At 37.1% G+C, this 26,878-nt stretch overlaps 1 protein-coding gene across 1 annotated transcript in view; it reads right to left on the minus strand.

Moving 5' to 3' along the window:
* Positions 1-3,600: 3,600 nt before the first annotated feature.
* The window catches only part of LOC129277477 (MAM and LDL-receptor class A domain-containing protein 2-like), a 52,729-nt gene continuing 29,451 nt past the window's right edge, over positions 3,601-26,878 (minus strand). Inside the window, exons 18-27 of the mRNA XM_064110526.1 lie at positions 26,172-26,388; positions 25,499-25,645; positions 24,629-24,729; positions 21,223-21,387; positions 20,736-20,859; positions 11,074-11,211; positions 9,748-9,765; positions 8,202-8,313; positions 7,253-7,307; positions 3,601-6,285 (exon numbers count right to left, since the gene is read on the minus strand). Coding sequence (XP_063966596.1) covers positions 6,232-6,285; positions 7,253-7,307; positions 8,202-8,313; positions 9,748-9,765; positions 11,074-11,211; positions 20,736-20,859; positions 21,223-21,387; positions 24,629-24,729; positions 25,499-25,645; positions 26,172-26,388 — 1,131 coding nt within the window. The 3' untranslated portion in view covers positions 3,601-6,231. The remainder of the gene's footprint in view (positions 6,286-7,252; positions 7,308-8,201; positions 8,314-9,747; positions 9,766-11,073; positions 11,212-20,735; positions 20,860-21,222; positions 21,388-24,628; positions 24,730-25,498; positions 25,646-26,171; positions 26,389-26,878) is intronic.

The raw sequence follows: 26,878 nt of genomic DNA on the forward strand, positions 1-26,878 counted from the left end.
TTCGAGTGATGTAATTGTCCTTATTAAGTTTTCAAATAATCTATTCAGATGCTGCCAAAAGAGCAGGTTATTTCTTATATTATTAAAGTTGGATGGCAATTTTTCAATACAGCATATTTTTCATCATTGATTCCTTTGTTATATTCTTATTAAACATGTTTGGTAGGTTTAGTGTTTCTTGCAGCAACAGCGATAACTCTTTACGTATCAATCATCTACTAGCTTCAAAACTTCGATTTTCTACTGATGAGAATTACATTACCAAGAAAAAATTGTTAAACATCATTGAAGTAAATCTTTGTCCACATTTTTTTTCTCTCGAGATAAAGAAATCTTGTGAAAATCAACGCGGAGAGCTAAAGATTGTCTTCCTTTATTCCTGACGCAGTTCACAGACAAAAAAATTCTTGATGACAGATAAAATATAAACAAAAGTTACGTAATTATCACGCAAAGATGTTGTACCGGCGTGCGAATGTCATTTCCTTGAGACAAAACCGGTGATGAACTTGCATTTGTTGATGTCCCCGATCGCTGACCCCGAAAATCAGATGGATATCGTTTTGATTAAATTTGTGCAAATCTGATAAAAGCTATGATCAAATTTCGCCTGGATTGGAATCCGTTCCTTCCGACCTCGCGAGGAGAGCAGACCGAATAGACAGACTATTAATGATGAAGCAGAGGGAGAGACAGAAAGGGAGGTCTGGGCCAAACTATATGGAAATCAAAATGCTCCCGAAAAAAAAGGTATTATGCGTTTAGCCTTAGACGCTTAGCGAAGAATTAAGATGGATCTTCGAACGCAAGCTTTCGTGTCCAACCGGAGATGGTGATGAAGATTTTGACGTGGAAGATGACTAGTCCGCTCTGCGAGCATGAAAAAAAAGGGGCGCCTCCTTTTGTTTTCTTTTTTCTCTTTTTTTTTCTTGAAGGCTCTTCGTGCGAGACTATCTCGACAGCGCGCGAGCGAGATGAAAGCGGAGTCGCTATCAATCGCCTTGCCCCTGCAAGCGCGCACACACACCATCACAATCCAGGCACGGGTATTTAATTCAAAGTTAAACAAGTGAAAATATGATTTATATAAAACTAAGAGTGAATTAAAAAAATTGAGATAACGATAAAAAGTGTTGATTGTTTTATTGAATATAAACAAATAATTTAAGAATATTAGTGCAGAGTTAGTAATGTAGCGTACTTGCTTGCGAGGTAGATTTTATTTATCATCTTTAAAGGGCCTGGGTTGTGAGTACGCATTTGACCGGGAAGGGGGGTTTATTCCTTATCTCTTTTTTTCGGGGGGGGGGGAGGATGGGGGAAATATTAATATCACTTTACAATTTTAAATTCAAATTCTTTTCCAACGGAAGAAATATAGAAAATCAAAACATAATTCATTCAATAGCACAACTGATAAAATAATGTGCAAACATGTATTTTTTCCATAAAATATTCCATTTCAAATAGAGATCTTTGAATAAAATGAGGAAATCACTGATAATACAAACACTAAAGTAGAATGGAAATGTACTGTTTCTTTTTTATTGCTTCAATGTTAGATCATGGACCCACTGGGTCCATGATATAGTACAAGGAGAACATTCCCTTGAAGATAATAAACGTCATAATATTTCGGCTTCTGGCGATCAGCTATCAAGCTGTCATTAACACGTTCAGCGCTTCATATCCCCACACCACCCCCACCCCTTTTCATCGTTAGGGAAAGCGTAACTATCATTGGTTCTCGTTTCGATGACGTTACATGACGGTCGTGCGATATTCGTCCAATCACATGACATCGTTTTTCATTCGCCGATACACTCGTTAAGCGAGAGGGGGCGGAAGAGCGAGCCAGGGCACAGGGAATTGTGGTTTGTAGCAAAACCATCAAGACTGAACTCACTTGGTGTGTTATGACTTCGGTATAATTGCAGTTAGCACATGGATTAAACCCATTTGGTCTACTATGAATTTAGTCTAATTGTGAAATAGAAAAGAGGCCGTGTTCACTGAAATATACTGATACCACCTTATTCCATCGAGAAATAAGTCATCTCGTATCTCTAAATGTAGTAGGCATATACACTAAACATCAGCCCATGCATTTTTTATTCATGCATACATAAAATAGTATATATGAATGAATATATATATATATATATATAACCCACCTTCACCCGACAAAGGAAATTATAATTGGTATAGTGTCGAAAATCTGTCTATCTGACGGTCAATCGGATCGGGGTCGCCCTAGCCACTAACCCGTCTCTGTGGTCTAGTGGTTAAGGCACCTGCGTTCAAAGCTGGGGGCCTGGGTTCGATTCCCGGCAGAGACATTTTTTCGGCATCACCAATTTTTCCAAAGGGTAGATAGCTCTGGGGAACCTTGATTTAAGCTACGCCTACCATTGTTCTCTTCATCCATTTCTTTACAATATATATATATATATATATATATAAATATATATATATATATGTATATATATATATACATACAAAGGCGGTTGGCTTGTCAATTTTTTTCTCGGGAAAATGTGCCCCCCCTTTCGAAAATTCCTGGATCCGCCCCTGCCAATATATGTGCCAAATACCATGAGAATTCGTTAAAAACTGATGAAGTAGTTTAAATTTTGAACTGAAAGATTTTTACCTATTTTGGCCAAAATATACCGTTACCACGGCCACACAATTTCCAACACATGCGAAAAATGTATCTTGCGCATCTTCACCCCAACACCAGTATGTGTTGTGTCCAAGTTTCATGAGAATTGGTTAAAAACTGAGGAGGTAGTTCGATGCGCAAGATTTGCAACGGACCGACCGTACGCTGATTCCTATTATACCCCCTTCAAACTTCGTTTGGCGGGGGTATAAATTAGACGGGGACACAGGGGCGGATAAAATATTTTCATCTACAGTTTCCCCGAGCGGTCGCTAAAGGCTGTTTTTTATCGTTTTTGTGGGGATAGTCCTAAGGTCGAAATAAAAAATGTGAGCGTGAAGCGCGAACTCAAATTATTGATATTTCATGTATTCAAACCTAAAAAAAGAACATTCTAAGCAGTGTTTGTAATAATGAACAAGATGCGTATCTCTCTCATTCAATGAAAACTCGAATCACGAGTAGAATAACGTGTGTACATTGACGTTAAAACTAAATAATTAGATCACCATGTTATCATCGAAGCATATTATAATCTCATTCAACAGGCAATGCCTTTGATTTACTACATGTATGCCACATTTACGAATAACGTCAATAAATTGAGATTCGTGGAATTTTTAAGATATCGTTATTTATCCAAAGGTTGAGCCTATTTTTAGGTTTAAGGTAACATCACCAAAAAATGTATGCTTCCAAGCCTTCCATTCAGACCATAGATTCAATATTTCATAATTAGATGTGTCACACTTTTACGAATATCGTCAAGAAATTGATACCCACTGAATTTCTTAAATGATTATGTAAGATAATGGTTAGACAGGGAGGGTACAATGATACAACTTGCCATGTGCGCTGTTTTCTATGCACTGATCTTCACGCTACTGCACTAATCTTTATAAAATAATAACAAAAATCGATGCAAATTAATCCATAAATTTAATCAAATACATAAGTCATCTTTATTTCATATAAAAATACAGGAGATCAATTTACCAGGATCATTTTCAGGAGATAGTAGGGATGTTCTCTTCCCCAGCTGCATGGTAAAAGGCATGTCCATACAAAACAAATATTCCAGAAACATTTACAGTTAGTGATAACAAGCAATTAGACAAGCAACTAGACATTTATTTGTACACTTCGAGGAGTGCCGTAGCCCATTAATCTATAAGGCATGAAGGACCTAACATTTGGAATTCACTACCTTTTTGTATACAAATTCGTAACAATATTTTATCATTCAAGAATAATATGAAGGATTTATTTCTCTCAAATTACTGTAAGTGATATTTTTTCCAAGTACTTTTCACAATTGAGGTATATGAAAGTTTTTTTTTCATTCAAATGATGTCTATATCTTAACATGGTGAAATAATGATATGCATTAATATACTGCAAAAATATTTATATATATTCTATTGTGCTGCAAGGGGCATTATCTTCGTCTTTTGTTCTAATATATTTCGAGCTAATTTTAGTTAAAACAGATTACTTTCCTATGTTATTTAAGGGACTCTGCACTGCAAACATATTTTGTTTATGCTTAGTTTGTACTATGTATCAATATCAATGTAACACTATATTCTGTCAATTTATTTTTGTTATGCATGGTGAAAAATGAAACAAACAGACAGATAAATGATAAATTCTGGTACATAAGAAATCAATATATTCAGAGATGCATGATTAGATTGAATAGCATATGAGGAAATATACAAGGGAAGGAAAATGAAAACATTAATGACAGAGAGATGGAAAGACATAATGAGTCAGAAAGTAGGAAGATGAGAAAGCGTATCACTTCATGATAGAGAAACATTCAAAGAGAATAATAATTGACGGTTATAGGTACATTCATACAAGTATAGAACAACTTTGTTATACATAAAACAATAAATTGGTCAAGATGTAAATATAAACAAAATTCTAGTTGCATTAATGAAATTATATACTTCCAAAACATCATATTACAAGTGTTGTTTGAAACCTTAAAAAAACAACCGATTGAATGAAGATCTAAATACCATCTATGGGTAGGCTGACCAGTGCTTAAAACTTCAAAACATAAATTGGCAATCATTAATTATATAATATAATGCTATAAGTTCCATGACATTTACTAGTACATTTAGTCAATGAAGTATGCCTGTAGTCTCTTTGTATTTGTGATTAATTCATCAATCATAAGATGGCCTTAAATGAAAATGAAAGGTGTAAGTAACCTTTACTACAATCTAAGAGACGGAGAGAGGGAGAGAAGGGGAGAGCGGTGAAAAAAGAAATGAGAGGAGGTGACAGCAACCTTGAGAAAATTGAAATTTGAGCTCTAAGTGAACCTATCAGTTTCCACACAGGAAAATACATCTTTTTATTTACAAACAGAATAATCATTACATTTGTATTTTTTTATTATCAACATTATATTTATTCCACATTGAATGAAAAGTTATAAACAAAATCAAGAGTAAATATGTTTTACTGTTAACTTCCAAAAGAACAGTCATTTCCATTATCAGTAAGTATAAGAAAACAACATTCAATAATACAAATATTCTGATGAAAAAAATAAGGAAAAATATATTTGTAAAAATTCATATTTTAATGTCTGAAATAACAATTATCTCATCAGGATCAATGCAGTTTTTTTGTTTCATTTAAACGTTCATATCAGTTTTTTTTTAAATATGTATACATGTATATTGTTTCTTTATTACCTGGGGTAATAACTGTACATTAATTAATTGGAAATAAATGGGTTCAAAGTAAACAGGACATCTGTAATTCAACATTACTCTTCTATACAACGGAGGAAGATACCTAAAGGCCACCGCACACCTTACGATTGGTCTGCGACCCGATTTCAGAATAAATCGTAGTAGAATTTGATGCTTTTATTGAGACATGGAATATCTTACTGTGTAATATTTTATAACATCATACTAATACCTATGTTCAAATCTGTGGCTATGATATCGCCCTTATTAAAATAAAAGTGAATTTCATATATAGTCGTAATGACGTCATGGCTATCGTATGATTGGCTACGATTTGAGACTAATTTGGCCTTTACTCCAAAATAAAGGCTTCTAATCATCCAAAATTGTTACATTAGTATTATTTCAATTAATTTGAACCACAAATAAAAATATACTTTTCATTCACAATTTCAGAAAATGAGCAAAATGCAATGTGTTCCAATATCGGATCGTGGACCAGTCGTAAGGTAGCCTTGATATTCAGGTTTGTCTCATACTTTCTCCATTTTCCCCTACCAAATATTAATAAGGCATTTAAATGAATAATCAATAATGAACCTTTAACACTAAAAATATGTATGCAGTTAAAAGAAAGGCAATGAAAGGGGTTAGATATTCTAAAGGGGAACATAAAACTTTAAAGCAAAAACATTTACCTTAACAATCAGAAAACACAAAAGAGATATTTATTCCCTTGATCCTTTAGACAAGTCCATCTATTGGTTCTATAAGATTCAAAATCAAATTATCTGCATTCAGGTGTACTTGGGCATAAGATTAAGTTGCCATAACAACCATTGATACTGATCAAGCATCTGACCTATTCATCGAAAAAGCAATCTCCTTGTTGGTGGAAGTTTCCTGAAAAACAAATAAAAAATACAAGTAAAAATACAAATGAAAATATATTGGACATCATAGGCAACAGAACAGCTATTTTGAATAAATGTGTTGCCTGTTGGAATCCCAGTTTTGAAAGCTTGTTGATAATTTCAAAACTTTGACATGTGACTGCACAAATCATCATTTTTTAAAAACTATTTAGCCTCATATGACTGGAGCAAGTGGCAATATGTTTATATAACTGAGAGTTCTAGTTTGCAAAGACAATCATCCACATGCAATGAGTGCTATTGCAATCTCTGAATATATCATATACAATGGAGTTATATTTCCTCAAATACTACAGTTATATCTATTCTGAATAGATATAACCTAACAATAAGGTAAAAGTGGTACAAGTTTTGGTAAATTGCCACTTGGCCTACAACTTCTTTGTCTACAGTCTGTCTGGTCTCATCCCACATGGTCTAATCCTAGTTTGTTAACAACCAGAGGGGTGTTTCATGAAAGTTGTCAGCACTGACTGAATTGTCAGTGCTGACTATTTCAATGAAATCCTTGCTTTTGATTGGCTCAGAAGCTCTGGCCTCTTGACTGTTACTATGGTGACTGTCGGAGAAAGATATCTTGTCAGTGCTGACAACTTTCATGAAACGGTCCCCTTTTCATCTACGGACCATTTGGTATATTTACCAGTTAACCCATTAGCCATTTTGGTGTAACACCTCTTAGATGAACTATTTATGAACCAAATTTTCGTTTGACAAAGTGCAAGTAGGCAAAGTGAAAATTAGACTGTCTGTGCATTAGACTAATTGGTAGTTAGACTAAGTGAGTCTCAGACCAACAGCAAATAGATCAAAATTATAAAAGATAGTAGACCAAATGGTTTAAGCCCATGTGGTATTATCTGAAAAGTAGACCAACTGCTTGTAGACCAAGTGAATAAACAACCTAAATTTCTATCAGACAATTAGTTACTCACATTTGCATATCCTGGGTTTGACATTCCTGTTGTGAAAGTAGCTCCCGTAAGTGCACTGCAAAAAAGATGCAAGAATAGAAAGGATAACTTCAGCAGATAAGTTTGATCAGACAGATGTACTTTTCATCGATGGACTTCTGTACTGAAGTACCAAATGTTTGATGTAAAATTAACTAAAACCAATGTCTTTGCCCTCTATTGTTTCAAAATGAAGGGACTCAATAAATGAAGAAATTAATAATTTCAAATAATATAGCAGCTGGAGTGAACTTGCCCTTAAAGTTTAAGGCTATTAAGATTGTGGGATTCAAGTATGAGGTGTTTTCAAAGAGTTTTTAAGGATAAGGATTTCCAGTATATGTCTTTTAAATGCATTACATTGTTTCTTAAGTATTTGATCAAATGTCTTTTTTTATTTGTATTTTGATTTGATTTGATTTATTGTTTTCTTCTGCATCCATAACATTCGTATTATACATTTTTCATAACATAATAAACATAATATGCTAGCATTTTTGGCATGAATCATAAATAAAGAGTATTAAAAAGATAATTTCAGACAAAAATGATTAACTATATGATATTCACAATTGCAGGTCCTTGCTAGTCCTTGTAACATCATTCTCTTCCTAAAGAGAGGCAGAGGGTGGGGAACATCTGCCTCCCCCCCCCCGCCCTCAGTACAGGTGCAAAAAAGTTTGAGAAAAAATGTTATGTTGGTTTCTTAGGCCACTGATATAATCCCCATAAAATCCAACAATGAAAATTGTCCCTCGTGTGACTATTCTACTTCAGTAATAATCCCTTATTCCTGGTAATTGCAAAAAGGTAGAATATACACCCTTGATTCTAATTTTTTTTTTCTGCGATCGAATCTAAAGGTCTACATCCTGAAGGGGGTGCTCTGCCAAAAATCCATCACACATTCTGAACTTAAGAATTTACTTACGGATCGTTTGTCTTTCCTTGGTTTTTCCTGACGAAGTATGCAACTCCCAATGAGACAGCCACAAGGAAAGCTAATCCAAATGTCACACTCAAACCAATTATTAGACCAAGATCTGGCAAGAAATAGATGTTAAAGTTATGAACATACACACACATATATATATATATCTGCACAAGTAAAGTAAATGTTGAAATGAATTAAACCATGCAGGAAACAAAATATTGTTGATGCTCTGGTCACAGACCTCCATTAGCCAAGGTGAATGAAACATCTATGAAATTTTATCAAAAGTCTTTGACTTTTTGAATATGAGAACCAGCAATGTTTTAATGGTTAAAGTACATGTAAACCATTGTCAAAAGGAATTTGACTTCAATGAATGTTTTTTTTTACTAATACAACAGTATTTATATCCTGGGGTATCTGTGTGCTACGTCATCCACCACAGTATTGTGAGGAAATGACAAATGAAACAGCTTTGGGAACTCTCATAGAGATACATAAAGAAGTGTTTGGTACTGCAAAATCGTAAAATTGCCTTAAATGCCATTTTACTCCAATTAGAGCTTGTCAAAAAGCTTCAGTATTTCCATTTTAAGGCTATTTTAAGAAATACATAAATATACATATGAAATTAATCAAGAAAGTAACAGTTTTGTAGCTTAAATCAAAGTTCCCCAGAGTTGTACTTCCTGTTTTGAAATTTTTGTCACCATTAAAAAAACTCCATCTGCCTGGAATAAAACACAAGACCTTGACATTGGACTTGATTGTTCTAATATGGAGTTAAACAAGTCCATAAAATAGTGATGTACGATGTAATTATGAATCACAAATGAATGAAGCTTTCAAATTTATCCTTCTACATTATAAACTGCATGTATACAGTATCAATCTTCCTCATTCAATTTCTCCTAAGATAGCTATTAATTTCATAGATTTAAGTTCTTTTGTTTATGCGAGGGAATTTAATAAATGTAAATTATACCCCAAAATAATGATTTGAATGAATAATTGCCCCCAGAATAAGATTCACCAAAAGTTTGTCGCACAGCTGGCATAAGGGCGCAAATTTCTCGCCGAGCAGAAGGGCGCACACATCAAATCCCATCTAACCTATGTAATATCAACTTATTTCAGACCAACTTTACTATGCATGTTCCATTTCATCATTCAGTTAAGTTTGGTCTGAAATAAGATGATATTTAAAAAGTTTGATGGAATTCAGTGTGTGCGCTATTCTGCTTGGCGAGAAATTTGCGCCCTTTTACCAGCCGTCCGACGATTTAATCTTATCGTTGTGATATCTATGCAGTTTCTGCACCCATCGTTATAAATCCATGATTCGCCCTATCAAAATCAGTAGCAGTCCTAATTATTGAAAGATATCAATAAAAAAAAAATCATAAATTTTCACTGACAACTGTTAAAAGCTACAGAAATCCTTGCATCTGATTGGCTTACAACAATTTAGTCAGTGAAAATCACTGACAAGGTGCATCATGATTCATGAAACTCTTCTCGGATAACATGATGTAATACTCACTATCATCTTTTGGGATTTCTGCACACATATAAAGAGAAAAGGGAAAGGGAGAAAATATACACATAATCAGTTATTGAGGAGTTTAGAGCAATCATATGACATATTTCTTCTCTCATTTTGATATCTTGGCTTAGTCTTCTTTCTATATCAGTATATTCAGGGTTCCCAACTTTTCATAAAAACAAAATTCCCTGATTTTTCCCTGACATTTCCCTGATGAAGTTTAAAAATTACCTGATAATTATTTACACCCAATCCAAGTTTTGCATGTTTTCTAAGTTGTTGCAGTGAATGACATTTATTTTCAGTATAAAAACAATAATGTTAAACACATTAGTACCACCATAACCAGTCAGTCAATGGATGGTGTTTTGATATGCAACAAATTATAATAGAGCCTGACTGACTACCGTGCTTTCCACTTTTGGGCCAATTAAAATTCCCTGATTTTTCCATCATTTGAAGCATTTTTCCCAGATTAGAGGTATTTAAGAAAAAAAATCAAATTCCCTGATTTTTCCCTGACTGAAAAGCAGTAATTTTCTGATTTCCCTGATAGGCTGGGAACCCTGATATTCACATATTTTGAAGGCATACTTGTGGATTAGTCAAGGTAAGTAAAAAGCATGGACCGGTATGCAAAAAGTCATAAGGGTGCAAAAATAATAAACCATGGCATATGTAATATCTAGCATGATAACAATATTCTGTACTTGGGTTTATTCTAAACTGACATGTAGTCTCAGTTCCTTATGTATCAACATTCTCTTAAAATAGATGTTGAACTCATCTTCATATTCGGCCCTTAAAGTATTAAAACTTGTCTAGGGAGTACCACATAAAATAATTTTCTTCATCATTCAAAACTTTTAAAAATTCAACATAAGAACCAACTTTGATGTATTATACTTTTCAATAAATTAGCCACAGATACAATCATTTTTAGAATATCATGACTTGTTTCCACTTAAGTCCTTGAATGTAGATAAAGAGGATATTATATAAAATGACCATAGTCAACTTTCTCATGATGACGAATATTACTGTACTGTTTATCAACACAGCTGTTGCTGTAGATATTTGTCGGTCCCATTGCTTGTATTGTATTATTTTTATTTATATGATAATACACATGTACAAACAAGAAGCTTACAAATCTTCCTTGATTTATGGTTGATTAATATATAGTCATTGTAACAGAACAATTCAATAAAGTTAATACTGATAAAGACACACAATCTATGCAATATACACCACATGTCTGAGGTTTTCATCCCAGGTTAGTTATCTACTCGTCTGTTGTTTTTGTTTGTTTGTTTTACTTACGGCACGATTGTTCATCGAAACCATCAGAACAGTCGTTGACGCCATCACAGATCACCTCCTCATCAATGCATTTACGATCTGCTGAGCAGTACACCTTTCCTGATCGGCAGATACTGACTGTCCGATCCGTGGGCTGGGCTGATCGAATAAGGGCACAAAAAACAGCCTTGTGGGACACCGATCTGAGTGACATTCCATTGTCTTGTCTTGTCATTTAAAATGACTGTAAGTTTGAGGAAGAGGTCCCTGACCTCATACCAAACCTTACTGCAACCAAACCCCAATGTAGAGAGAGAGACTGAATGGACTATTCAAAGTACAATTGCAGCACTGTCGCCCACTCACGAATCACATACTGAATGAAATATTTAATTATCATTTTCCTCAAAATCACTCTTTAATTCTATAGTGATCACACATTCAGCTCACAAAACAAAGCTCCCGCACTCTGTATTCTTGTTTTACATATTATCAAATTATCAAACAGTCTCTGTAATTTGTGATGCAACACATGTCCCTGTAGTGTACATATCATTGAAAGGATCATTGATTAATGTTTTTTCATAGTTCTTGAAACTGGCACCTGCAACAAACAGCTTAGCACTTGATCACACGTAGTCTGGGTTATAACTGAGCAAGGTGCCACTTGGAGAAGGAGAAATTTTCATATAGTGCCTCTAGACCAGTTTTTTACGCTGAATATGAATATATGAGGTAAACAGGCTGTTTCCTGAAAATTAACCTGTGAGGGCGCTTTTTTCAAAATGGCCGCCATATTTTCAGAGAATTTGAATTTTCGTACATAGATTTTGACATAAGCATTCAATTGCCATAAACTTAGTGTCATATAAAAGCCAAATAAATTTCCTACAATTTGGTACTATTTATAGGGGATAAGTAGGTCATTTGGCTGAGATTTTAAGTAGAAAACTGCATTTTTTTGTAATTTTTTCCCAAAAATTAAAAATTTTACAAATACATGATTTTACATAATTCTATGAAAAATTAATCAATTACCTTGAAAAGTTCCTAAAAACTTTATTGATATACTATTATCATGTGGATCAAATTCCAACTCTGTATCATTCTTTTTAGCAAATTTATAAGGTATCAAAACTCTGTATCATTCTTTTTAGCAAATTTATAAGGTATCAAACTTGAATACTTCAATTTCAGAAATGTCGCTTTTTGTATGCATTTCCATAGATTAATACGTATAACATGACTGTATAATATAACATGTATGTATAACATGTATAATGTATAGTTAAAACTTATATGCTATTATCTCCGCTAGTTTTTCACTTGCAGAGTTAAGAGTAGGCTATTCTCTATCAGCTACATAAAACAAAATGTTGGCACATCGAAGCCTAGCATTTTCAGGGGGTGGGGTGTCGAAGTCCTCCCCCCCCCCCCCCGTTGCTATATCATGTTGTATATTGCCTATTTGTTAGAAAAATAACTGTTTTTTGGACCACCCATTGAGGCAAAAGGCATTTCTGTTATATAGTACATCCACTTTAATTACTTTAAAACCACTTGGAGAGAAAAAGAGTAGGCTTTTTTCTACCAGCTACATCAAAAGAAGTAACACATCGAAGCCTACCCCTCTCGGGGGGGGGGGGGGGGGCTGTGGAAGTCACCCCTCCCCTTTTGCTTATTGCTAATTTATTTGGAAATTCACCATTTTGGACCCAACATTGAGGTAAGAAAGTGTTTGTGCTTTATTATTTATTTCATTGATTTGAAAGAGTAGAGTTCGTTCTACCAGCTACATAAATAAGCGCAGCACATCGAACGCTAGCCCTCTCAGGTGCTGTCTAAGTCACCCCACCCCTTCCTCTATATCATGTATATTGCCTATTTATTGGCAATTTCACCATTTTGGATCACCCATTGACATGATTGAGGCATAAGGGCATTTCTACTATATATCATACAGCCAATTTTATTTTCTTGCTATTACTCGGAGAGGAAAGCATGGGCTTTGGTATATCAGCTACACATTATTAAGCGCTTGCACATCGAAACCTAGCCCTCTCAGGGGCTGTCTTAGTCAACCTCTCCCCCTCTATGTTATGTTTATTGCCTGTGTATTGGAAATTACACCATTTTAAATCACCCATTGAGGCAAAAGGGCATTTCTACTATAAAGTACAGCCAATTTTATTTTCTTGCAATGACTTTGATTGAAAAGAGTAGGCTTTGCTCTATCAGCTACATGTATATATAAACAAGTGCTGGCAAATAAAAGCCTACCCCTCCGGGATGCAGTTGAAATCACCCAATCCCTTTTTCATTATCGCCTATTTATTGGAAAATTCACCATTTTGGAGCCCCCATTTATGCAAAAAAGCGTTCTGATATATAGTTCTACCACTTTTACTGCCTTGAAACCACTTAAGGAGGAAAGAATAGGTTTTGCCTTATCAGGCACATATAAAGAAGTGCCGGCAAATAAAAGCCTGCTCCCTTCAGGGGACTGTTGAAATTACTACCCCCCCCCCCCTCTTGAAATTCACCATTTTGGAGCCCCCATTGAGGCAAAAAGGTATTTCTGATGTATAGTTCTGCCTTTTTTCACCCTTGAAACCACTTGGAGAGAAAAGAATAAAGGCTTTGCTTTAAACAGCTACATATAAAGACATGCTCGAAAATAAAAGCATATCCCCATGAGAGGGCTGTTGAAATCACCCCGCCCCTTTTTTATTATTGCTTACTTATTTGAAAATTCACAATTTTGGAGCCCCCATTGAGGCAAAAAGGCGGTTCTGATATATAGTTCTGCCACTATTACCGCCTTGAAACTACTTGGACAGGAAAGAGTAGGCTTTCCTCTATCAGCTATATATAAAGAAGTGGCTCTACTATATACCAGAAACACCTTTTTTGCCTCAATGGGGGCTCCGAAATGGCGAGTTTTCCAATGAATTGGCAAAAAATTGTAAAAAAGGTTGGGTAACATCTATAGTCCCCTGAAGTGGGTCAGGCTTCGATATGGCAGCAATTCGACAAATATAGCTGAAAGAGGGGAACCTACTCTTTCCTCTCCAAATGGTTTCAAGAAAATGAAATCGGGTGTTTATACAGCAGAAGTGCCTATTGCCTCAATGGGGCCTCACAAATTTTGAATTTTCAAATAATTAGACAATAATGCAAAAGGGGTGGGATGGTTTGACGGTGACCCGACAATTGCTCCGCCGACATCTGCTCCGCCGACAACTGCTACGCAAAATACGACAACTGCTCCGCCGACAATTGCTCCGGACAGTTGCTCCGCCGACAGTTGCTCCGTCGACACTTGCTCCGCCGATATTTGCTCCGTCGACACTTGCTCCGCCGATATTTGCTCCGTCGACATATGCTCCGCCGATATTTGCTCCGCCGACATCTGCTCCGCCGAAAATTGCTCCGCCGACATCTGCTCCGATTATACGACAATTGCTCCGCCGATATTTGCTCCGCCGACATCTGCTCCGCCGATAATTGCTTCGCCGACATCTGCTCCGCCGAAAATTGCATCGCGACAATTGCTCCGCCGATATCTGCTCCGTCAATGTTTGCTCCGCCGACATCTGCTCCGCCGTAAATTGCTCCGATATTGCGACATTTAAATTAATTCGTACTTTCATGCGCATAACAATTGCAGCACAGGATGAAGACGTCAATTTACAAATGTGTATATTATAATATATATATTGCAAAGTAAATTTGATTACATGACATACACAGGGGCCGCGGAACTGTTTTCAAAGTGGGGGCTGGCCATGCTAAAAATCACAATCATATGGTCATTTTTACGTTTTTGTACACGGTTTTGGAAAAAAAGGGGGAGGGGGGGGGCTGAAGCCCCCAGCCCCCGGTTCCGCGGCCCCTGATACATAACATAGAAAGAAATAGAAAAAAGGGATAAGCACAAAGGAGGGATGTATATTCTTAATTCTTATTCCTTGGGGGGGGGGCATTTGTTTTATTTCGTGCCTGGTGATTAAAATGAAAAAAAAAATACGCGTGTTCATGTAATTATTATGACGGGACAAAAAAAAAATTCTTAGCGTCAAAATCGCTCTGGCGAAATATGCTCCGAAGTGGAGATATTTGCTCCAGGTGAAATTCAATAGGTATGCTTTATGTTTACAATTAAAAAATGCGTATAAATGTCCCCTTTCCAGGTTAATAACATCTCGTGCTTCGTGCTCGCATTACAAATTCAGTGCGATGCGTTATTGGGTTTCATGAATATGTAACTATATTATTACTGGTATATATATATATGTATTATTGTCTTTTAGAAACAACATTATTTGTTTATACGTTATGAGAGAGATACATACATATATTCATTTATTAAAATATATTTATATTGTTGCTATTGCACAGAATAGAAAAAAAATACAACCGACGCCTCGTCTTATAGTAACTCACCAGTAGCGTAATGAGCCAACAAAAAAATGGAGGGAGCCAGACAAGGATGACATTTAGTTTCCTTTCCTTTATTCTTTTTTTTTCATTGGTAGGGAGAATTGGGGGGATCCGTGACCCCTAGCACGCCCCTCCCCTATCTGTACGCCAGTGATGATCATGCTTTCGTTTGAAACAAATTTAAAGAAAAAAGGTGCAAGGGTAGATAAGGCCCAAGACGTATTAAAAAATATTGATAAAAATATTAATAATTGTAATGCTGATAAATATACAATAAATCAAGCGGTAACCAATGAAAATTAATATTGTGGAAGAACAAAACGAGAAAGAGTGAGAGAGAATAGGGGGCGCGAATGTATGGTGTATAAGTTGCTGGAAAGCAGAAGGGCAGGGGCTGATCTAGCCTTCGCCAATAGGAGGGGGTGGGTTTATAGCCATATTTTCCCCGATCGGCCGCTCGATGATGATTTTGGTTTCTTTGAAGGGGTAGTCCTAAAGTCACTTCTTAGCTTTATTCTTATAAATCAACATAAATATATAATATCATAATCCTTATTTATATAATGCGAGCGCGAAGCGCGAGCTAAATTTTTAAAGGAAATTTTATGTTTTTTTTTCTAAAATTGGAACATTCTGGTCAATGTTTGTTCTCCTGAGAAAGATGTGTATGCAATTAAATAATTACTACGAACGAGAAGCGCGAGCAGAAATGAACTGATGGAAAAGGAACTTGTTAAAGATTGCTTGCAGTTAGCCATGAAGACGTTAAATACTTTAAAAATCATATAAAGCGAGTGCAAAGCGCGAGCGGAAAATTTCGAGATTTAGACCTACTGAACGAGACACTCTATTCATGTTTTGTGAATCATGAAAAGGATGAGTAATTGGGGATCTTCCTTTCATTAATAATGCGAGCGCAAAGCGCAAGCAGAAATTTTTTTAACGTATACATTTTAAAGTGATCGAAAAGATAACCTGTTAAGGATTGCTTGCACTTAGCCATGAAGACGCTACATATTTCAACAATCAAATAATGCGAGCGCGAAGCGCGAGCTGAAACATTTTGAAATTTCTACATAAAGAATGGAAAATTTCAATCAATTTTTGTAATCGTGAACAGGATAGCTATATATAAATAACTAACCAATTTAAGCGAGCGCGAAGCGCGGGCGGAAAAATCGAGATTTAGACATAAAACGGGACACTCTATTCATGTTTTGTAAACCATGAAAAGAATGAGTAATATGGGATCTTCCTAACTTGATAATGCGAACACAAAGCGCGAGCAGAACATTTTTGATATTGTGATCTGAAACTGGATAATGTTTTAAATAGAATAAACTATTTGATTTTCCGACGTAAAAAAGAGTCAATTTCTGCTCTATATTTCAAGCACTTTGTGAATTTGTGAGGTGGATATGGATTGCACTTAATAAAGAGCTGATATGTTCTATTATTACTTTGAGTTTTGACATATATAGGACCGGGACATCCTTAGGACATGTCATCATATGAAAATAATGACTATTTTCCTATTCCTCTTGCTAAGCGCGACACAAAACAAAAGGGACAATTTAATTTCTAAATTAATATCTTACTCATTAATGCCTAATGACGGCACGAAATCTGATGATATTATGGTCTGAAAACTGGACATTTAAATTACTTTCGTAGTCATAAATAGGATGCATCAGTTAATATATTTTTAACCATGAATGCGAGCGCAAATCGCGAGCCAAATTTTTTGATAAACTGTCATTAAATGGGGATTTTAAGTATTTTATTTGTATATTCAATATTGAGAAATACATAACTCTCCATTCAAATGCGAGCGCAGCGCTAGCTGATACGTTTTGACAATCAGACCTGAAAAGGGATATTTTGAAAACTTTACGGAATACACGAAAATAATAGGTACCTGATATATCAAAATTTGCGAGTGCGCAGCGCGAGTAGAAAATAGTAAAATTCAGACCATAAAACTGACATTTTTACAGAGCACTTTTTACAAATCAATTTGTAAATCACACAAAATAATGAAAGTTCGATTCCCGAGGGGAAATATGTTTTGTATATTGACTTCCAAACTTGATATTTAATCTCCATAATCATTGAACAAGATATGAAAAATCACCTAACAGGCAATGCGAGCGCGAAGCGCGAGGGAAAATTTTATACAGTGACATGAAAGATTCTTTTTATTTTCCAAGTCTTTCCCTCATCTTATTTTATTTACTCGTCTTCCTCCTCTTCTTTTTTACTCTTCTCTTTCCATCTTTTTTTCTTTCTTTCCTTTTTTTTTTGTTTTTTTTGTTCATTCAGTGGGGGGGGGGGGGGGCCTCGGCCCCTCCCCTGGATCCGCCTATGGAAGAGATATTGTGTCCAGCACCCCCCCCCCCATTCTCTCCCCGCTCAAGACCGGATTGAAACCAATGATAATAATATATGAACAAAAATCCAGATTCACAATTCCAATGGGGAGTGTGTCATTCCCCTTCTGCGTTATTTGTCAAGACAGTGGCGGCGGCAGGGAGAACAATTTGTTTTTTTTAAGCAGAAAGCTGTGATGATAGGGGAGAATGAAATAAATAGACAAAAATAATAAGAACAAAACAACAACAAAACAATTTGTAACATGTTCATGCAATTGTATTATCGGAGCACATGACGGCGGAGCAATAGACTGCGGAGCAATTGTCGTGGAGCAAATGTCGTATAATTGGAGCAATTATTGGCGGAGCAAATATCGGCGGAGCAATTGTCGTAAAATCGGAGCAGATGTCGGCGGAGCAATTATCGGCGGAGCAACTGTCGGCGGAGCAAATATCGGCGGAGCAGATGTCGACGGAGCAAATATCGGCGGAGCAAGTGTCGACGGAGCAAATATCGGCGGAGCAAGTGTCGACGGAGCAACTGTCGGCGGAGCAACTGTCCGGAGCAATTGTCGGCGGAGCAGTTGTCGTATTTTGCGTAGCAATTGTCGGCGGAGCAGATGTCGGCGGAGCAATTGTCATGGAACCGGTTTGACAGCCGCCCAGATGGGTAATCTTCAATGTGCCAGCACTTCTTTATAGGTAGCTGATAGAGCAAAGCATATTCTGTCCTCCTTAATTGGTTTCAAGGCAGTAAAAGTGGCAGAACTATATATCAGAGATGCCTTTTTACCTCAATGGGGGCTAAACAATTGTGAATTTTCCAATAAATAGGCAATAATGCAAAGGGGGAGGGGGTGATTTCGACAGACCCCAGAAGGGGGTAGGCTTTAATTTGCCAGCACATCTTTATAGCTGATAAAGCAAAGCCCATTCTTTCCTCTCTAAGCGGTTTCAAGGCAATAAAAGTGGCAGAACTATATATAAGAGACGCCTTTTTGCTTCAATGGGGGTTCCAAAATGGTGAATTTTCAACAAGTAGCCAAATACCGAAAATTAGTGGGGTAACTTTTACAGCTGCCTGAATGAGATAGGCTTCAATTTGCCAACACTTCTTTATATGGAGCTAATAGAGCAAAGCCTACTCTTTCCTCTCCAAGTCATTGCAAGAAAATATAATTTGCTGTACTATATACTAGAAACGCCCTTTTGCCTTAATGAGTGATCCAAAATTGTGAATGTCCAATAGAAAGTCAAATACCAAAAATTGGTGAGGTAAATTCTACAGCCCCCGAACAATCTGAAGGGGATAGGCTTCGATTTGCCAACACTTCTTTACAGCTGATAGAGCAAAGCCTACTCTTTCTTCTCCGAGTCATTGCAAGAAAATAAAATTGGCAGTACTATAATAGTAGAAACGCGCTTTTGCCTCAATGGGTGATCCAAAATGGTGAAATATCCAATAAAATAGGCAATATACATGATATAGAGGAGGGGGGTTGACTTAGACAGCCCTGAGAGGGCTAGGGTTCGACGTGCCAGCACTTATTTATATGTAGCTGGTAAACTCTACTCTATCCTACTCTTTCCTCTCTAAGTGGTCTCAAATCAATAAAATGGGGTGTACAACAAGGCACAAACGCTTTTTGGCCTCAATGTTGTGAATTTTCAAATAAATTGGCAATATCAAGCAAAAGCTCCCCCTCCCCGAGAGGGGTAGGCTTCGATGTGCCACTTCTTTAGATGTAGCTGGTAGAAAAAAGCCTACTCTTTCCTCGCCAAGTGGTTTCAAAGCAATTAAAGTGGATGTACTGTATAACAGAAATGCCTTTTGCCTCAATGGGTGCTCCAAAAAACAGTTATTTTTCTAACAAATAGGCAATATACAACAACATGATATAGCAACGGGGGGGGGGGGGGGGGGGTGGGGGGGAGGACTTCGACACCCCCACCCCCTAAAAATGTTAGGCTTCGATGTTCCAACATTTTGTTTTATGTAGCTGATAGAGAAAAGCCTACTCTTAACTCTGCAAGTGATTAACTAGCGGAGATAATAGCATTTAAGTTTTAACTATACATTATACACGTTATACATACATGTATTATACAGTCATGTTATACGTATTAATATATGGAAATGCATACAAAAAGCGACATTTCTGAAATTGAAGTATTCAAGTTTGATAGCTTATAAATTTGCTAAGAAGAATGATACAGAGTTGGAATTTCATATGCATGATAATAGAATATCAATAAAGTTTTCAGAAACATTTCAAGGTAATTGATCAATTTTTCATAGAATTATGTAAAATCATGTATTTGTTAAATTTTTAATTTTTGGGAAAAAATTACAAAAAATGCAGTTTTCTACTTAAAATCTCAGCCAAATGACCTACTTATCCCCTATAAATAGTACCAAATTGTAGGAAATTTATTTGGCTTTTATATGACACTAAGTTTATGGCAATTGAATGCTTATGTCAAAATCTATGTACGAAAATTCAAATTCTCTGAAAATATGGCGGCCATTTTGAAAAAAAGCGCCCTCACAGGTTAATTTTCAGGATACAGCCTGTTTACCTCATATATTCATATTTAGCGTAAAAAACTGGTCTAGAGGCACTATATGAAAATTACTCCTTCCCCAAGTGGCACCTTGCTCAGTTATAACCCGGACTAACGGATGATTGGTATGATTAAATAATAATCAATAATCAACGTCATCAATTATAGAAATCAGTCTTTTGTTCAAGAACTAGACTTTGCCATACAGGGCCCTGTTTTCAGGAGGGATCCCATTCTATTTCGAAAAGATCCTTATATGTATCTTTTAACTGAATTTAATTAGGTTGCAAATCGATAACTCACTGTTCACTTCCGTAACAACCACTGGGAGAGTGCCTGAGATCTGCTTACAATCTGGCGTGAAGCTGACGTCATCAAGTCCGATGTCGCTGTCAGTGGTGTAGCCTATCACACCTTCAATGATGACCTGAGAGGAACCATTTACTGTATATTGACTGACATAGCAACACAGATGCACATCAAATGAATTTATGGTTTGGTCAATGTATGATCATAGACCGAGAAAATAATGATGAAGACACCCCCTGAAGACATCTCACAGGTTATGAATAAACCACACACGCATGCACCCACATAAACTTACAATCATTTTGAAGCTGAATGGTCTGGTAAATCAGTACAATGATATAACATTCATAAATAGATTACGGCCTTTAAGTGACTGGCCAAAGTTAATGTTGCGTTCCTGAAGTTGGGGCTTTTCAGTAACTGTGGCCAATGTTTTATGTGGCATACCTGAAGTTAGGGCCTTTCAGTAACTGTGGCCTACCTGAAAATTGCTGTTACTTCGAAGAGGAATAGTCTGGTAAACCCACTCTCCTCCGATTGCCCTTTCTTTGGTCCAGAGTAAAGTCTTGGGCCCATTAACTGAGGTCCTAGTATACACATTGAGAGTCCCGATTCCTATCCCTTCCATGTGGTAGAAAAATCGGATCTGAAAAAGAATTGAAAGTCTTTTGGGTGAAAGAGATGAAGTGAATAGACCTACTTTGTCAGTCACTGATTAACCTGTACATATCTACTATAGATAGTAACCCCTTACCCCTATATCTACTACAGATAGTACCCCCTACCCTCATATCTACTATAGATAGTAACCCCTTACCCCTATATCTACTACAGATAGTAACCCCTACCCCATATCTACTACATATAGTAACCCCTACCCCTATATCTACTACAGATAGTAACCCCCTACCCCAAATCTACTACAGATAGTAACCCCCTGCCCCTATATCTACTACAAATAGTAAATCCCTACCCCCATAGAGACTACAGATAGTAACCCCCTACCCCCATATCTACTACAGATAGTAACCCCTACCACTATATGTACTACAGATAGTAACCCCCTGCCCCTATATCTACTACAAATAGTAAATCCCTACCCCCATAGAGACTACAGATAGTAACCCCCTACCCCCATATCTACTACAGATAGTAACCCCTACCACTATATGTACTACAGATAGTAACCCCCTGCCCCTATATCTACTACAAATAGTAAATCCCTACCCCCATAGAGACTACAGATAGTAACCCCCTACCCCCATATCTACTACAGATAGTAACCCCTACCACTATATGTACTACAGATAGTAACCTCCTGCCCCTATATCTACTACAAATAGTAAATCCCTACCCCCATAGAGACTACAGATAGTAACACCCTACCCCCATATCTACTACAGATAGTAACCCCCTACCCTTATATCTACTACAGATAGTAACCCCTGTTACAACCGATGTCGCAGCGATGCATAATGTCGCAATTGCGACATTATGTGTTGGATGATTTTGGCATAATGTCACAGTCAACGCATAATGTCTTAGCTTAAATTACTAACGCATAACGTCGCAAGTCTTAACGTATAATGTCGCAGCGGTATTTCATTCAGGAATCGAGTTGCAAATAAGATATGTTTTTACTCAGTAATTCATTCAAGCTCTGCATGTCATCTGAAAGTCTTTGAAAGTGTGTTTGGTGGGACATGCGCAAATGCAGGGGGGGGGGGCAGTATTGAATTCATTATAATGAAGAGTGGTCACTTTTTAAGAATCTAATATTTTATTGTTTATTGTTCATGACATTTTAAGAAAGAAATTATGTTTCGTATTGTAACTTGGAATGTTACTACAGATACTAACACCCTACCCCCATATCTACTACATATAGAGACCCCCAACCCCTATATCTACTACAGATAGTAACCCCCTACCCTAATATGTACTACAGACAATAGCCCCCTACCCCTATATCTACTACAGATAGTAACCCCCTGACTGCCCACTATTTCTCAAATACTAGCTATTACTTTCTTTATCCTCAGTACCCCATTCCATATCCTTTATTTAAAATTGTTAATTTTACTCATAATGAGGGAGAGTTACGCTGTCTAGAACATCAAAAATTCCCATTTCATCATACCCTGATCTGCTTGAATCAAAGTCAACTTGGAATGTACCGTATGAACAATAATCTTAAAGCGATTGGTCCTATACAAATCTCCCGTGGGGGAGAGGGGAGCATGTGATAAATCAATAACATGTTGGTACGTAGCGAAAGGGGGCAGAATTAATGCCCCCCCCCCCCCCGGAAAAAAGTGAAAACTTCCTTTCTCACTGGAAAGTTTCACAAACTTCACTAAAATGTGCACCAAATCATTAAATATCACATAAGGTTCGTTTTTCACATGATCACATCCCCTCCTCACAGAAGTTTCACAAACTTCACTAAAATGTGCACGAAATCATTAAATATCACATAAGGTTCGTTTTTCACAAGATCACATCCCCTCCTCACAGAAAACAAATATATGTGTATGTACTTAGTAACCCCCTACCCCTATATCTACTAAAGGTAGTAGCCCCTACCCTCATATCTACTACAGATAGTAACCCTCTACCCCGATATCTACTACAGATAGTAACCCCCTACCTCATATCTACTACAGATAGTAACCCCCTTCCCTCATATCTACTACAGATAGTAACCCTCTACCCCTATATCTACTACAGATAGTAACCCCTACCTCTATATCTACTAAAGATAGTAACCCCCTGCACCCATATCTACTACAGATAGTAACCCCCTGCCCCCATATCTACTACAGATAGTAGCCCCCTACCCCTATATCTACTAAAGATAGTAACCCCCTGCCCCATATCTACTACAGATAGTACCCCCTATCTACTACAGAAAGTAACCCCCTACCCCTTATCTACTACAGATAGTAACCCCTACATGTACCTCTATATCTACTAAAGATAGTAACCCCCTGCCCCCATATCTACTACATATAGTAACCCCAACCCCCATATCTACTACAGATAGGAACCCCTACCTCTATATCTACTAGATAGTAACCCCCTGTCCCCATATCTACTACATATAGTAACCCCCTACCCCTATATCTACAACAGATAGTAACCACCTACCCCATAACTACTACAGATAGTAATCCCCTACCCCTATATCTACAACAGATAGTAACACCCGACCCCTATATCAACTACAGATAGTAATCCCCTACCCCCATATCTACTACAGATAGTAAACCCCTACCCTGATATGTACTACATATAATAGCCCCCTACCCCCATATCTACTACAGATAGTAACCCCCTACCCCTATACCTACTACAGATAGTAACCCCTACCCATATATCTACTACAGATAGTAACCCCCTACCCTAATATGTATTACATATAGTAACCCCCTACCCCTATATCTACTACAGATAGTAACCCCCTACCCCTATATCTACTACAGATAGTAACCCCCTACCCCTATATCTAGTACAGATAGTAACCCCCTACCCCTGTATCTACTACAGATACTAACACCCTACCCCCATATCTACTACATATAGAGACCCCCAACCCCTATATCTACTACAGATAGTAACCCCCTACCCTAATATGTACTACAGACAATAGCCCCCTACCCCTATATCTACTACAGATAGTAACCCCCTGACTGCCCACTATTTCTCAAATACTAGCTATTACTTTCTTTATCCTCAGTACCCCATTCCATATCCTTTATTTAAAATTGTTAATTTTACTCATAATGAGGGAGAGTTACGCTGTCTAGAACATCAAAAATTCCCATTTCATCATACCCTGATCTGCTTGAATCAAATTTGATTAATCAAGCAAGACATGAACTCACCACACACTGTCCAGTAATTGTTGATTGGATGTTAAAGCTACCAAGTTTGGCCCGTTCACCATTTCTTCGCGGATTACTCGCTTCGGTGTACAGATAGTAGCCTGGAGGGAAAATATAGAAAATGACTGAATCTGACCCAGGAAAGTGGAAACTGAACTCTGTTTCTAACAGTCCGGATAATATGGAGGTTATTACACTAAGTCTTGTTTGAATCCTCTTCCCTACATGAAACTGCTCAAGGCAGAAGAGAAAGGAGTTGATATGCAACAAATCACTTCACAATATTGTCATCCAAATCAGATCACATACATCAAAAAAAATAAGAGCAAATCTCACCACATTCATGCAGTAAATTCAAATCACATCAACCAAAATCACATAAATTACAAAATAATAATTATTACCCCAGTCATCAAATCCTGGCATGCCCACACACAATGCATGCACTTTCTCCACTCCCTGGGGAGCATTCCAACAAGGGTTCCAAATTGCTAGGCATACTACATAGGCTTTCACATCCTACCTGGTACCCATTGAACACCTGGGTGGAGAGTGGCGATGTGTGGATTGTTGCCAAATTTGGGGCCCCTGTCTTACAAGGATTTACGAGTTATCCGATCAACCTAAACCAATCCAACAATGTCATGTTTTTCCTCCAGAAAACTTGCATGATGTCGTTTAGAAAGAAATAGAAGACTGAATTTTTAAAAGAACGATGAATGTATGATTATACATCATAATTTTTATCTTGAAAATATTTTGAACAAACATGTATTTTAGATGTTGACATTGCTAGCTTTCAATAGTTGTGGTTGATTAGATCAATCATAATTCTTTGTAAGAAGGGGGCCCCGGAATAGGCCTACGAACCTGAACCAGTTGTATGATCTTTGCTTGGTCCCGTCCCATCACTGCTGGTGGGTCCACTCCGACGGGTCCAATCAAACTCATCGGTTTCCAGTTGTTGCCAATTGCACAATCCATTCTCAAAGTCGCACATCGTATAGCCACGGGAGCCTGATAAAATCAACATGAATCAAATTGAGATACATGAAAGAAGGGTGGAGAAATGACGTAAAGATGCTTTCTTATCCTTTAAATATTGTGGATAGTTGAAAGGTTTGATTTCATTTGATTTCATGATCACTGGGAGGCATTTTGATAATCATACCAATATTTATCTGTAGAGTAATCAGGAGGTTTTTTTGTCCATCTAGCACATTAGTTTACTTCTGTTTCTGTTTATGGTAACTCCCGTAGGAACTCAGCAGGACAGAATTTTGCTGGTTAACGCCAAGCTGGTATGTAACCAATTACCTAGGAAATATTTTACGTCTAGGTTAATCAGTCGTAGTGGCTGACCTTATATAAACAACAAATATTACTCTCGGGCCTTTTTATCAAAGTGGAGGCAATGGCAGAGTGGGGATTCAAACTCACAACCTTGCGATTATGAGTCCAATGCTCTAACCACTGGACCACACTTGATCAGGCCTGATTGATAGACTAGCAGTAAGAACCCAGTATCTCGCAGACTACGTACCGCAATTCTGTTCGTCCGTCAGATCACAGCAGTCTGGGGTAAAGTCACACATCTGACTAGTCGGATAGCATTCACCGCTGGCACACTGAGAATTTCCGATCCCGCACGACCCAGGAGAGACAGCCTCAGGGTATTCACAATCTTGGAACAGCATATCATCTACGGCAAAACCGCCCTCAGTTGGTACCTTCTGTCTGTCCTCAGACTCTACAGCAACCTGGAACCCATTACACAAACAATGATTCTGATTGGTCAAAACTGAGTTTGCGTTCATTATGCACACATAAGAATGGCCATGATTGGCCATTGTCTTATTGTGACTGATTGTAAAGGTTTGTGTAACATAGCTGTGGGGAGCATTTCATGAGGTATCTTATCAGTGATATTTCAATTAAAACTACTGCAAGCATATGACGTCTTTGCATAGGATTGGCTGAAAGCAGAATAATTCAGGAAAACGACAAGCTGCTTTGTAAGATACTCCTCAACGATGATTGACGGAATGTTATTAAGAGGTTACCTAAACACACTTCACACACTTTTTTAACATTCTCTTGCTAACTCAAATAGATTTGAACGCTTGAAATTCACCTCGACAATATACGCTTGAAATGTTGCTTTTAAAGCACTTTCTTGCTCCACATCAGTCACAAGCAATCACATGGATCCACCTCCCTTCCAATTCAACCAACATTTACATTCTTAAT

Source organism: Lytechinus pictus, chromosome 15, assembly GCF_037042905.1.
Source record: "Lytechinus pictus isolate F3 Inbred chromosome 15, Lp3.0, whole genome shotgun sequence".
Taxonomy (NCBI): domain Eukaryota; kingdom Metazoa; phylum Echinodermata; class Echinoidea; order Temnopleuroida; family Toxopneustidae; genus Lytechinus; species Lytechinus pictus.